Source organism: Dromaius novaehollandiae, chromosome 1, assembly GCF_036370855.1.
Source record: "Dromaius novaehollandiae isolate bDroNov1 chromosome 1, bDroNov1.hap1, whole genome shotgun sequence".
Classification (NCBI taxonomy): Eukaryota; Metazoa; Chordata; class Aves; order Casuariiformes; family Dromaiidae; genus Dromaius; species Dromaius novaehollandiae.
Genome location: NC_088098.1, coordinates 53,064,332 through 53,079,325, shown reverse-complemented (window position 1 = coordinate 53,079,325; position 14,994 = coordinate 53,064,332). Strand labels below are relative to the sequence as shown.

The 14,994-nt window shown below is 43.1% G+C and overlaps 1 protein-coding gene across 1 annotated transcript in view; it reads left to right on the top strand.

Annotated features, from left to right (window-relative positions):
- Nucleotides 1-941: 941 nt before the first annotated feature.
- Nucleotides 942-14,994, top strand: part of CACNA1I (calcium voltage-gated channel subunit alpha1 I) — a 95,384-nt gene continuing 81,331 nt past the window's right edge. Inside the window, exons 1-2 of the mRNA XM_026102357.2 lie at nucleotides 942-1,047; nucleotides 2,414-2,547. Coding sequence (XP_025958142.1) covers nucleotides 955-1,047; nucleotides 2,414-2,547 — 227 coding nt within the window. The 5' untranslated portion in view covers nucleotides 942-954. The remainder of the gene's footprint in view (nucleotides 1,048-2,413; nucleotides 2,548-14,994) is intronic.

Genomic DNA, 14,994 nt, shown 5'->3' with positions numbered 1-14,994 from the left:
ATAGAGAAGGTCACTGAAATACCCCATTTTTACCCTGTTCTGTCATATATAAATGGAGTGGCCTTTGCTGAAATTAAAAGGCTACAAATTAAAAATAAATAGGAGGAAACACTTTTTAATGTAAAGTATAATTAGCCAATGTAGCTCATGGCTGCTGACTATTACTGAAGCAGATATTTTAGTCAGATTCTAAACAAAGGATTGAAATGAATAAGCAAAGCATCTGCAGGGACATCACTGTAGTTGAGAAAACAATTATAAGGGCTATCAATTCTCATGCTTTAGGGCATAAGCAGATCACCAGCTGGGGTCAGAAACACAATTTCCCCCCATGGTTGCTGAATAACTTAATTAGGCACATTGTGAGGTTTTATGCTGCATGGGCTACTGCTGGAAGCAGAATAACAGATTAGATGGACCATTGACCTGCTCCAATATGGCAACTCTTTATCTCCAAGTCCCTCTCAGAAAGGAAGAGGAGATTTTTAGCATTATGTTGTACCTCTTCCCAGAAGGGCTATAGTCACTAGGCTCACATGGGGATCTGCCTATCCATTTCATGTGCTCAGTAAAGCCTTTTCCTAAATCCCAGAGATCTCTGGTGCATTTGAATATAGGACACCATGGAAAGTCTCTTCCCACTGGATTTGTAAGATTCAGTAAACCAGTGAGGGAAGGGTGCAATCAGTGTGTGTTTAACTACAGCAAGGTTTGCACAGGTACCTTGGGCCTTTGTATTACCTTTACTTTCCTCTTCTCAAATGAGTCTTGGCTTAATCAAGGAATAGAGTAGTGAGGAACAGAGAGGGGGAAGTGTAATAAATCAGCCAACCAGTGATTATTTCCCGTAATCTTTCTATTTTGTCATTCCAAGCCTAAAGCAGGCTTATCTCAGACGTGATGCTTTTATGAAGTTTTCCTTGACTCTTTTCTACCTGGTTTGAGTGTGTTAGCATGATGGTGATTTTGCTAAACTGTGTTACCCTGGGCATGTACCAACCATGTGAGGATATGGACTGCCTTTCCGACAGGTGTAAAATCTTGCAGGTAAGCAGACTTCATTCCTGTCATGATGGTGACTCAGTCCAAGTTGCAAATGTCTGTTTTCGTTGTGTGTGTGGTCAGCACCTTCCCACAAAGGTTGGCAAGAACATCCCCAGCAGCAAACTATCTTGTCTTAAAATGGCAAGAGGTTGCTTTGAGGAGTGGAATAAGGAGAGAGAAAGATAATGAATAAAGTCTGTTTGTGGCTAGGTAATACAGAACATGTTGCTGACCTTCCTGATTCTGTGCATGACCAGAGTCTTCCTAATGCAGACAGCTGCAAGACGCACAGCTCTGAGATATCCAGGGAGAAATAAGTAAGGTTATAGCTCCCAGGCAGGAGAGAATAGCAGCCACCAGTGGCTTTGCCTCTCCCCTGGTAAGCAAGGGTGCTACTGTGGATCATGTGGCAGGCAGGACGCCCAAAGAAAGAAGAAACAACAGGTACACCAAGATGGCCCATGGGCACATCCAGCCCATTAGTGCACTAGCTATGCTTGCTGCTTCCACAAAAAGAAGGCCCCAGTAAAGTTTGTCATCTATAGCGTTACCGAGGTGCACTCCCCAAGCTGTGTGTGAAGCCGCATTACTGTCTCAGCTGTGCCATTGGTAGAGAGGTAGTGAGGACTCCTTCCTGAGAAGCCTGGAAGGACTGTGTCTTCCTGGTCAGGTTCAGATCTGCTAGTGCTGAGCCAAGACCTCCTTTCAATCACATGTAAGCAGATGCTTAGTCTACATCAATTACTACACCTCTGGAAAAAAAAGAAAAAGCCCTGGTTTACTTGCTTCTTTTCACTCTTTCCCCCTGTGGAGTTCAGATTTTCCCAGTTACCCTTGTGCCTGTGTAGCTGTTCTTTTGGCCACATGAAGTAGTCACCATGTAGAAGCTGTGCTTGAACCTCTGGTGAGGTGCACACAGCTCAGCAGTCCTACAGGTTGGCCACTCCATCTGCAGAGAGTTCTTGGCCCCACAAATTCTTCTTGGTCCACCTGGACTTACAAGCCACCTCATCCCTGCTTGTGCACATTATGTAAGTTCCCCCATTACTAATTTTGTCTGTCCACACTCTCTCAGCTCCCTCCATCTGTGCCCATTTATGCTAATGCAGAGCTGCAACAGGGTTCTGCACGTGCATAGGGAAACTGGTGTGCTGGGACAGCAGAGCTTGCAAAGGCAGAGGCCATGGCAGTGAGCAGCAGGGAGCTGTGGTGCCAGGGCTGCATGGAAGAAACTTGCCCAGCCTCTCTCCAGGCTTGTCCATAATTCAGTTTCAGGGGTAGTAAAATTCGTACTTACCTCACATTCTGCATTTTGAAGTGCAAAGCTAAGAAAGCATGTTAAACTTGTTCTTGGTTTTCTGTTTGACAGGTATTTGATGATTTCATTTTCATCTTCTTTGCCATGGAAATGGTGTTAAAGATGGTGGCCCTGGGGATCTTTGGCAAGAAATGTTACCTTGGAGATACCTGGAACCGCCTGGATTTCTTCATTGTCATGGCTGGGTAGGTTAAAAGTTTGGAGGTTCATTTGTTCTGTGCTTTTTGGAGTCTTGCATGGAACCAAAAAAATTCCCCATCTGAGGAGTGCACAGAGGTTAGTGGCAACTACAGATGTGTTTCCTTAAATGCACTGAGAAGGGTTAAGCTCCTCTTGTGCTGATGGAAGGTCAGAGTAAACCCGCACAAAACCAATGAAGCTACTCTTGATTTGCCATGGTGTAATTGAGGGGAAAGTTTAAATTCTGATGCTGCTCCAGTTAGTTCTGCAGAACTGGAGTCAGCCATGTGCTGGGGTTAGCAGTCTGGAGAGAAACCAGTAGACAAGGTAGCCTAGCTGCTGGCTGATGTGAATCAGTTTAGCTCACACAGCTAAAGGAGAGGGTGTTAATTTGCACCAGCTGAAGAGCTAGCCCAGAAATTGTTTTCTTTTTTAAAATATCTGAATGGAAGTGTTATAACCTTCACCTGAACCAAGCCAACATCTCTGTTTCCAGCAGCAGTGCTTTAAAGATAGGAATGTTATTTTTGCTACTCTGGGCTTTTGTCTTTGTGTTGCATCGGCCTCACCCACAGTACCATTGGGACAAGTTGACATTTGAGTGTTTTTTGCAACAAAGTTGCTATGGTGAAGCTCTGATTTCCACTCTCTGTGTATGAAGTGGAAAGCCTACCAGAATCTGCCTATTTGAATCATAGAAAAATTTCCTTCTTTGCTACTAGTGAGCACGTGCTTTTGGGGATTTCTCCATTTTCAATTAGATCACTTTGTGATATAGGAAGAAAAAAAATGTCAGGAGAAAAGAAATATATAACATTGCTGTTGTCACAACAAACAAGAGTGAACATCTCCTTTTTGGAGAGAAACCCTCATTTCCCTCTTCCTTCTGGTAAGGAGTTATCAGCTTTCATTGTCACCTGGAAGTCAGTGTATCACTGACCTAGCTAGAAGTGAGTTCAAGATTACTTTATAGAGCTTTTCCCTGAGGTGGACAACAGTGCTGTCTTGTATGTTTGTTTTTGACATGGTTCTTCTATAGCAAGACTTGAAAGTCATTCCCTCTGGAGGGGTGTACAGTTGTTCCCTTCTGGGGGAGCTGAGACTTTCAAACTCAGTTCAGTTGTGGTATAAGGTAGAAGGTTGCTTCTTGGGCATGAGCTGGCTTGTACATGAACGGAGGACAGACAGATGAAAACTGTAGCTTTTTCTAAATGAAAGAAATGCATGAGATAGGAGGACCTTTCTTGTGGTTGAGCCTGCTGTGATTAGCATGTGATTTAAAATGGCCACACAGTATGGGGAACGCAAGCTCATCAGGGAAGATTTAGTTAAAGCATCTGATGCCTGTGTTAAGAAACACTAGATCATTGCATATTGTAGTCTGAACTCCTGGCTGCAAAAAAGTGTTGGTGCAGGGAAAATGAGGCCATACCTTGACATCCTTGGAGAAGGAAAGGGAGGAATGGATGTATTTGAAAGGGGAACCTCGCAGTACAGCATGCTCCTCTATGTGTGTGATGTGCTGTGGTATGCTGTGTGGGGGAAAGATGAGTGCAGGAGAGCCTGGGAGTTACTGTGGGGTGAAAGGCTGGGGGACTGGGGTGTGGGGGTCTCGCTCTGGCTGGTGCATGTGCAAGCATAGTACGTGAATGGTGTTACGTGGGGAGACGGAGAGGTCAGGAGAGCAATGCTAAATGAAAGAGGGTGAACTCACTGCTTGTTCTATGCGGGAAATGAGTGAAGTCTGTACTGCCTAAATTAGAAGCGAGTAAACCCCATTTACATATGTTTCTGTCTGCTGCCATTGCTGGGAGAAATTCTAGAGCAGAGGAAGTCTTTTGTGCATCTGATACCAGTGCAAGAAAAGAAGCTCATCTCTGAACTCCTTTTAATGCTAAGGAGACTTAAAATCAACTCCATAGATATAAAATAATCACCGTGGAGTATTTTTCATTTCAGATCCATAACTGAAAGAAATTTGTTTCCTGATTTCTATACAATTGTCCTCATGAGATGTCAGGCTGAAATGATAGTAATCTCATTAGAATATCTGATCTCAAAAGACTTCTCCTGCTAAAGAAAGATTTTTCCATTTAGTTATATAGAACTAATGACTGTATAATGTATTTTGAGTTATAAAAGCTTGTGGTTATTAATTCATTATTCTTTGAAATTCATTAAAATTGTCTGCACTGTTTAAATCAAATCCAAGCACAGGCTCAAAATTGCCCTTACATACAGACCGTAGGCTTTTATTTGACCTCAAATTCAAGCCCTGAGCTTTATCCTGATTGGTCCCATTCTCAAATCATGGTTTCGGCTTCTCTGGGTCTAAATGCCTTCTGACTAATAGAGGGCATCCTTCATCAGGTCTACGCTGTTTTCTCCATGTCAATGCATTAGATCCTAATCAGAGTAAAATCAGTTTTCTCCAAGGGCCTTTTCTTTTTCACAATCCTAGACTCTCACTGACTTCAAGGGGGTCATAAATTTGGCTCTCAAGAAAATGGCTGTGATGTTGGAAGGTGAAGCAGTACCTAGAAGTCATGCAGCTTCTCTCAAATTCAAAAAAAGGACTATACTTCCCAGCCCCTTCTCTCCCCTCTCCCTTCCCAAATAAATTCAGAAGCAGCACTCCAAGCCCAGCAGCGAAGGTTGGAAGAATACCCTATAGCCTGGAAAAGCAAAGTGCAGACGAGGGACTGTTCAGTCGGGTGTTCTGGGTGGCTGAGATACCTCCATCTGGCTTTCTGTGTGACGGCATGATTTATCAAACAGCATAATGATTATTTGCTGTTATTGCCCCAGACGGTGTTTTGGTTACATAAACCATGTATTCAGGCATTCATTTGTAAAGTTTTCTCCTCACTTCCTTTGAAAGCCAGGAGCTATAGTTTTAGTTAGCTGAATTCCCTTGTGTGCCCCTGCCCTGCTTGCCCCTGCCCCCCACGCAACCCAGCAGCTCAAGGAGGAAGACTCCATTGTCACTAAAAATGTTCAGTTTCCATGGCAATAGGAGCTGACATCACCAGAACTTTCTCCCCTCTCACACACTCCCTCTCCAAACCACCTTCAATACATTTATTCAGAAAGGATTAGAAAAAACAAAACAACAACAGTCCTAAGTCAACGTTCTTCATTGCTCCCCTTGGAACTCCTAAAACTGAGCCAGGTAATTTGGGTTGAAGAATGCCTAAAAGCAAGAGCCTACTATGTTTTAAAAGCCAAGAGAATGTGAGCAACAAAAATTACATTGGAAACTTAGGCCAGTGTCTCTACATGCATGAATTTAGGAGAAGAGTCACTTATTTCTCGGCTAACACTCATCAGCTTTTCCAGTCAGGCAACTCTCCATCAACAAAGAGTGAGGTATTTCTCCTGTCCTCGCTACTGTGTGCGTCAGTTGTGTTCACGTGTGGTTAGAGATGATGCCACTGTCCCTCCCGGAGGTGAGATGTCCCTTTACATGACTCTGTCCTGAGGGTCGCAGTACAAGGAATAAACTCATACAACCTGCCTCACCTCGGGGGCATTAATCTCTCTGGGGGGGTGCTCGTTGTACCTCTCTTGAGCTAAGTGCCATAATTAGCTATCTGCAGTGGAGATTATGTATGCCTCTGCCTACTTCTGTGGCGTCCACGCAACACGTCCCAGTATAGAATATACTCCTGTAAATATGTAGGTAGGTTAAGGAAGAGAGGGCTTCACTATTTGGCCAGAGGGGTGACTGTGATCACAAGCTTGTGCCCAGAAAATGTCCAAAACCTTTGCTTAATTCCTGCTTGGAGTCCAATGGCTGAGGACAGTCTGGCATATCTTTCAGAAAATGTCCCATATTTCCCTCCCTCCATTATCAAACTTCAGTTTGCTGCATAGATCTCAAACTGTCGTCAGATCACATCCTAACCTTGCTTTTGATGAGACAAATGGCATAACTTGTGTAGTTTTGCATTTTAAGATACGTTTGCTGTATTTTAACAGTTTTTAAAAGTGGTGGACACTAGAACAGGACACAGTATTCCATGTCGTCGCTTATGTGCCTTATACACTCATAATACAGTCTCTATTCCAGCCTAAAATTTCCCCGTTTCTACAGCCAAGGACTGCAGTAGCCTATCTAATGACAGCATCTCACTGTCAATTCATTCAGCTGCTTTCTCCAATGACTTTAAGTTTATTTGGTTGGTTGGTTGGGGGGTTTCCCCCCCCTCACTCTCCTTCCGAAGAGAGAAAATCTCTTCCTGTTAATAGGGACAGCAATCTTTGTTCCCAGATGTATGGTTTACATTTGTTCATGCTGAAATACATATTACTTGCATTTCCAAAGCAGTTCATACTGTTCTATACTGATGACGTATCCTCTTCATTTCTTTTCTATTCTCCCAAAATATGCATCAACTGCAAAATCCGTCAGCAATATTTTTCTTAAGTATTTTCTGCCAGGTTGTGATAAATAAATAAAGAACAGAGTGGCAAGAATTGTGCATTACAAAAGTACATCTGCTTGCAAATGATTCCCCATTTACTGTTACATGTGAGGCTTATTACTTAGCCAGTTTTTCTCCAGCTAATGTATGTCATGATGATTTCATATCATTCCAGTCATATCAACATAATTACTTGTGTGAACCAGACTTGTAATCTCATAAGAAATTATAGCACATTAGTTTGATGATGTCTATTTTTCCTTAAACTTGTGTTGATTGTGTTTAATTTTATTATCCACCATTAATCTGTAATCTATCAAAGCCACATATTGGCGATTTCATTACTGAACCATGATCAACATCAGTCCAGTCAGTCTAAATATTCAGATCACTGTGTTTTTAAAGTACTGGCACAGCATGAGAATTTCTCTGACCCTTGGATGTTTTCCCAGTCTTCTGAGACTAATCAAAAATCATCATTACTGGTCCAGATCTTATTTGGTCATCTGCTTTAAAACTCTTGGATGTAGGTCAGACCCGCTTATCTTAGCATATCCTTATTTTGGTAGGTACAGCTTAAAATACTCAATCACAATTGGAATCGAAGATGACTTACTGTCATCTACGATATGAATGCATTATCTGACCTTCCCCAAAAAACTGAGCTTGTTCTAATTGTTTTTTGCCTTTTTACACCGTTCACGACAATTCTATTCTCTTGTTCCGGTGGCTGACCTGTACCATTCCATGTGTCCGTTTGATTCCATTACAAATTTTCTAGAATTTCTGTCTTTTAATTTATGTTCATTGATACAAGCTTCCCTCTCTCACATTTGTTTTATTTCTACCTTCAGTCTTCCTTATGGTATACTCTCTTTTTAAACAGTTCAGCTTTCTTTTCTCAATTATGGCTTCTTCGATACCTGATATATATATATTGTTAAACCCTACTTGGTTATCAGTCACAGTTTATGAATTAAATTCTTTATCCTGGCTGGGTTGATGAACAGCTGTTTCTGCATGTTTTCAACTTGATGAATATGGCCTTTCTAATCCATCACATATATCTATTACTGTTGATGACCTTACTTGCTTTGTACATAACACATGTAATCAAGACATGTAATCAAGCAGTCTCAACTTTAAGTTCTATGATCAAAAAAAAAAAAAAAAAAAAAAAAGAAAGTAGAGAACCTCTGTATCTTAGACTCTTAAGTGCAATATTCTTTCAGTTGTAAAACTCATCATTTTAAATGCTGGGAAACTGCAAGGTGACTCAGGTGCAGCCCAACACATTGTTGTCCAAATTCAATTCTTGCAGGATGGATAATGGGAGTCATTTTCCTATGAGTTATGGATCAATACCAATAGAGCCAGTCAGCCATTTTTCTAGTGTCATTTGGGCATACCTAATGAATATAGTCACATTCACAGGATAATTCAGGTCGGAAAGGACGTTATAAGGTCTTCAGTCCAATCCTTGGCTGAAGGGAGAGGGCCAACAGTGAACTCACGTTAGGTTGCTCAAGGTTGTCCAGCTGGTTCTTGAAAACCTTGAAGGATGGAGACTGAACCATCTCTCTAGGCTTAATTACTGTGTACCTGGTCTGAACTGTCCTTGTTTGGATTCATGCCTGTTGTTTCTTGTCCCCCACTGTGAAGAGCCAAGCTCCACCTCCTTCCTGACCTCCTTGTAGCTACTGGGGGCAGCTGTTAGGTGCCCCGAAGGCATTTCTTCTCCAGGCTGAAGACGCCCTGGTCCCTCAGCTTCTCTTCACAGGACAGGTGCTCCAGCCACATGAGCATCTTGGTGGCCCTCTGCTGACCTCACACCAGTTCATCAACAGCTTTCTTGTACTGGGGGCCCAAAACTGAATGCGCTTTTTAGATGCAGTCTAATAAGTGCAGAGTAAAGGGAATAATCAGTGCCCTGATCTACTGGCTGCATTCCTGCTGGTGCAGCCCGAAATGCCATTAGCCTGCCTTGCTGCAAGGGCACCCTGCAGACCCATGTGTAGCCAACTGGCCCCCAGGACCCCAAGGTCCTTTTCAGCAGAGCCACTACCCATCCAGTACAGATACAAGGCATCAATCCAGCCCAGGTGCAGGACTTCACATTTCCCTTTGCTGAATTTCATGAGGCTTCTGTCAGCCCACTCTTCTACCCGGAGGAATTCTCTGCTTTATATGGCAGAAAATGAATCCATAAGTATTCATTTCCAAATTGTCACTGATTTCGTGCTAGAGAATGCCATTTTTGACAGAGAGTGTTACTCCCCCTCCCTTTCTGTCCACTTGAGCCTCCCTAGCTAGGCTAAAATCATTGATTTTAATATTCCTTTCATGCAGATCTTCCCACCAGGCTTTCCTAATGCCATTTAGGCTGTTTATGCTCATAAAATGAACAATTCCTATTCTCTTTATTACTTAGGCCCCTGGCATTGGTGTATCGATGATGCAATTTTTCTCATCTTTACATCTTTTAGTGCCTTGATTAGTTTTGTTCTTGACATGGAGATTCTGTGAGGATTAACTTTTTTCCTGTTTTCATCACTTTCCCCCTTTGGTATTTCATTTAATGATCTCCTAACTGGTCTGGCTGTCAGTATCCTAAAAAATAATTCCTCTTCTAATTAAATGGTGGTTAATGTTTATAATTCCTCTGAAGGTAATGCAGTACTCTGTAAAATGAAAGTCTCCTGTCCTATGAGGCTGGCCTAGCCAGCGATTCTTTACCAGTTGTCTCCATCTTCTCCTTTGCCTTTTGGCCAGGATGGGGCACCAAGGAGATCAGTTGGATATTTCTTGTCCACCTCCATCATAAATTGTCTATAACCTGTGAAATATCATGATAAGAAAAACAGAAAATTCCAAAATGCATCATCACATGTGGAATATTGTCCTGGAAGTTTGGAAGCCTTTCCAAGTTTGCCTTTATGTCTCCTGTTTCAGTTATAGTATGGCACCACAACTGTCCTGGTATCTTCATTTCCCTTCCAAAGCATCCTTTCCATTCTGTTTGGAAATAAAGCTTTTGGAGAGTGTTTTCTGGCGTCTTTAAGCAGCCGGAGATCCCTTCTCAGGCATGCCTGATAGCCCCTTAGATTGAGCAGAACATTTCTCCTAGCTCTCTCTGCCTTTTGGCCAGCTACATCTTCTGAAATGCTGCTTTCTGCAGCTTCCACACTGGGAGCTCGGAAAGTATTGTTCTCTATTAGCTGACGTGTGAAGGGGGAGGTTGGTTGGTTGGTTTCTTTTTTCTTTAGGGCCTCACCTTGCTGGTAGTTATATACCGTCCTTGATTTCAGCCCCTTGATCCCCTAATTTCTTAGCTATTGCTTCCATTTTTCCACAAGCCTGTAGTGATGATGCTTCATGACTCCATCCGCCCAAGCTCTTTTCAAGCGTGTCCTGGTCAGGGCAGTGCAGCATCAGCACTTGAGCAGTGCACCTTTCCTTTCAGGAAAGCCAACAATTTATGGTCCCAAGTTTATTCTACTGCATTTCCACTCGGGAAAGGGGGCCAGCAGCTCTCTGAAGGACTGCAGATATCAGCCCACTTCTCAAATGCCTGCCCATCCCCATGAAACAAAATTGGCATCACTCTTCCACACCAGCTGGAGACTGCCAGGGCCGGTCTGCAGTTGCTGTGTGTCGGTCCCACACCCACCACCCTGTCCTGAGCAGTGGCAGGGGTGACGTGGCCGATAAAAAGGGCATTCAGAGCAGAAGACGGGAGACATGCTGCTCAGCCTGAAATGCTGGTAGGTCTTAATCTTGGAAGACAGGGAAGTCTGTTGCCGATCTTTCATTTTCTCTTTGTTTTTAATTAACTATGGTCCTTCAGGGATCTGGCCAGAATTTGCATAGTTATGACTTTAAAATCTCAGACCATTGAATACTTATTAGCAGCAGTGTAAACAGCCAAATACTCAGAAAATCTTTGTTGGCTGATCTTTGATGCCAAATTACAGTTTCTATAAAATTATGGCAAGTGAAAGAAAACTGTAATAAATACAGCAATTAGGTGTTTCAAGCAACGATCAGATAAAGATGGAATCCAGCAAGCAGCAGGCTAAATAGCATCTTAACCAAAGACAGAAATATCAGAATCACAGACCTCACCCCCCCACACACTTTTTCCTCCTTAATGATACTAATTATTTCATTTGGTTTCTCCTAGTAAAACTACCCATAGATGTGCAACATATTGAAATGAAAGGAGTCATCAAAATGAAATGAATCACACAAGAGAAGAATCAAAACAAGGAGGCAGTGGTACCCTGCATGTGTTATGTGTGGTTCTCTGTTATTGCCACTCTAAAAGCTAATTCCCTACCACATGAGTCCTTAGCTTTACTAAAAAGAAAAACTGAAAAAAGCATTTTATAAGGAAAAAAAAAAATCCCTTTCAGAGTTAGGAGCTCTGCTTAGAGTAGGATGAGTGTCACAACTTTGCAAAGATCTGAAATTCCCTAATATGTCAAGAATAAGGTCACTGTGCCTAAGACCATTATTTCTAAGGACCATGGCTATGCTGCCTCCCCCTCTCTGCCAGGGCTGAACTGCAATGACCAGGCTGCCACTGCACGGTCAGAGCTCTGAAAGGGGCAGCCTCCTCTGCAAGGGCACAGCTAGGTACTTAGGACTGTAGTCGCTGCCACTAGCGGGAATGGGGCAAACTTCTCCTATACCCTTGTAGGTGGGGGAATAAGGTGAGAGTCCTATCTGATCCTGACAGCAGGTCGCAGAGCACAAAAATGGGGCTGTGTGCTGGGAATTGCCCTGGCTCGCGGGACCAAGCTGCAGAGCCTTTTTTCTAAGCAATGAAATACAGATCTAGGAGCTTATTTTCAGATTCCTGCTTTTCAAAAATGAGGCCCTGCAGTCCCAGCTTCAGATGTCTGAGCTTGGCCAGTCCCGCTGGCCTTCTCTTCACAGGGTGAAAACCTGCCTATGTCTTTTTGTATCATGTCTCTGAAACTGTTAAGAAACTCTGATGTTTTCTCTTAGTGCACAGTTTGGAGAGAAGTCTGTATGTTCAGGAGTGTGAAATAATCACATTCCAGGCAGCAAGGGACTGGTTTCATAGACTCTGGAAGTCTTCTGCAAGCTTCTGCTTGGAGAGAAATTAAAAGGAAAAAAAATTATTCTGTACAGGAGGGGGCATTTGCAGGTTATTTTTTTTTAAGAATCCTATGCCTCATAGCCCTGGAGCTGACTGTGTAATTAGTAATTAATTTATCACTCCCAGAAGAAATGTCTTACTTTTTACTAACAGAGTTACAGCCTCTTTAATTTTTTTTTTTTTTATGGGAGGGGGGAGGAAGTAAAAAAAAAAAACCCTTGCTAGTAAAATGAGGACTGCAAAAATTACATGTATCTTCCAGCTTTTATGTCAGCAGAGAGTTGTTTTTTTCGCAGTGTCACGAGCTCTAACTCTAAAAGAGATAAACAAGACTACTTAGCTGGGTACACTGTGGTTTGCAGAGCAATTCAGGGGCCCACTGTGTAATGTCTGGCCACATCTCTCATGATATTATTCCATCGTTTCTACAGTAGGTGCTGAAAGGAGTTCGGCTCATCTATTTGGGGTGCATTTTCAAGCCTTGTCCTGGAGGCAGCAAACTGTGCGAAATGTGTGCAAATGCCTGTGTAACTGTCTCTTCAAGGATTTTTGTAGTGAAGCAAAGTGTTCTCCGGTGTTTGCAGAGAGCCAAAGCAGGTTCAGTGCAGGAGGCAGCCTGGCAGCCGTATGCCTCCTGCAACTAGAAGCAACCTATGTCCATCTTGCAAAAGAGCAGGTGCCCAAAATCAGTCAAGTAAGAGCTAGAGCAGCCATGAAGATGACATTTTTAAAAATGAGTCCAGAGGTGTCTGCAGTCCTGTTTGACTGGGGGGCTGTGTGCGCTTAGCAGACCCCACGCTAGCGGGTGCCCGTTGCTGGCTGAAGCCCCTGTCCATTCCTGATGCTGGTAAAGTTTATGCCCTGCTGCAGCTGCGACCAAACGAAGGAGACAGGAATGTGCCACAACACAATCCTCTAAGCAGGAAAAAGGGAGTAGCTGGAGAGAGTTTTTAATTTCTGCCATAGCCCCCGGGACCTTTGGTGAGAAATGAGGGTGCTGCTCCAGCTGTAGAGAAAAAATGCTGGCATGATGCAGAAATTTTAAAAGATAAGTCCCTCATGGCCTCAGAGCCCTACTGGCTGATAAAGAGCCTGTTTGTGTGCGCTGTGTGTTGTGTGCTTCACTGGTACGTGTGTGGCTTGTAGCTGCAAGCTCAGGTTGAAAGCAGTTGCCCTCTTATCTCCTGCAGTGTCTGGGCAGGCCTCGTCAAAGTCTCCCAGCTCCGCTTCTGAGATCTCCAAATCAGTTTGTGAGAGATTGGATTCATCCATTAACGGCACCCGGCTGCTTGCAGGTCTCATTGCATATAAGCTAGGGCACATCCAGCCTTAACAAGGGCTGACAGGAGGTGTCCTTAATGCCATGTGCCACCTGCTTTAGTAGTTTAGCTGTGTGATTGTTCTCCTGCCTCCTTGTTTTGCTCCAGTGCTGATGGCCCTGCTAACCAGGCAGCAGCGAGCGCCACTAAGTGGATTTTGCTGCCTGGCCTCCTTTCTTGCACGCCCCAAATACAGCTAAGAGAGCCCCTGGGGGCACCTGGCCAGCCCCAATACCCACATCCCCTGGCCACAGCTACTTATCTCTGGCTGTGCAGAGCCAGGATCGGGTGGATCTAGCAACGCAGAAGCTTTTTAATTTCCTTTAATCAGAAGGGCTCGCTAATGTAAATCAAGAGGGGAGATGTGGGACCCTAAGGGGACATTCTCCAGGGAGATAACTAGCTCTGCTCCATCTGTGCACTGCAGCCGTGGTCTTTGAAGCCAGAGCAAGGGTGTCCAAAGGCAGTTAGCTCTTCCTCTGATCCTCATGTGTACTACAGAGGTGAGAACATTTAGGGGTAAATCTGTCTCTCTCCTTCTCCATCCTCTCACCCCACAAGCTGCAGATGGGGGATATGAGAAGTGAAATCCCACACCTCCATGTGGGGTAATATGTGGGGGGCACATGGGTAAGTGAAGCTAGATCAGCTCCAACTTCTGGCGCTGAAATATAAAGTAAAAATTAAGACAGGAAGAACTGGCTGTCTTAGTGTGTTGTGTTTCCCCTGTGACCTTTATACTCTAGCTCTTCCAAAATAAAAACCTCAGTACATGGAATTTGCTGGCCAGATCAGAGACTAAGGACAGAAAGGCATACTCTTGTACACAGCAAATGTTTACTAAATTACATCTAGTTATAGTATGAATACATATCAGGTTTAGATTCCTGACACAGCTAGGAAGCTGAAGGAATTAAGAGTGGAGAGCAACCAAGCAATCTTCTGCCTCAGTCATTCCAGATGCTTACAGATCCAAGGACTGGATAACAAAAGTCTCCAAGCAGGAAAAAGCTCCACTTTGTACCGAGATGCACTGCAAGCCTGAAATTACAGCTAGGAAGTCACAATCATGAAGTTTCTGGCTTCAGTGCCAGACCCAAATATATTTGACAAAGAAATATGAATTGATTAGACTGCAGTTAATTAGATTTCAACCGAAAACTCCTATCAGGGAAGGGGAATTAGACAGCTTTTGAATTTAACAAAAACATATTGGCTTTAGGTCATAAGAAAAATACTGCCTCAGTGTTTTTCATGGATTACAGAATACATTTTAAATATTAATTTTTAGGAGCTAAATTTCAGCAAATAGTTCAGGGACTAAGATTGGGAAAGTTGATAATTATTTAATAAAGGTATAAGAAGATGTAAATAGCGAGGAGAAAATGGTACTATTTGAACTGTTTTAATCGTGGATGCCATTGAATGTAATTGTGGGGAAGCTGTTAGCCAAACACTGCAGAAGTACATATCTTGGGTAATGCATAAAGCAAGATAATGTTTGAATTTTCTGGACTCCTTGCATGGCTTTCTTATTCTTGCTGCATCTATTTTAAATAGTCTTAGTTCTTATTCCTT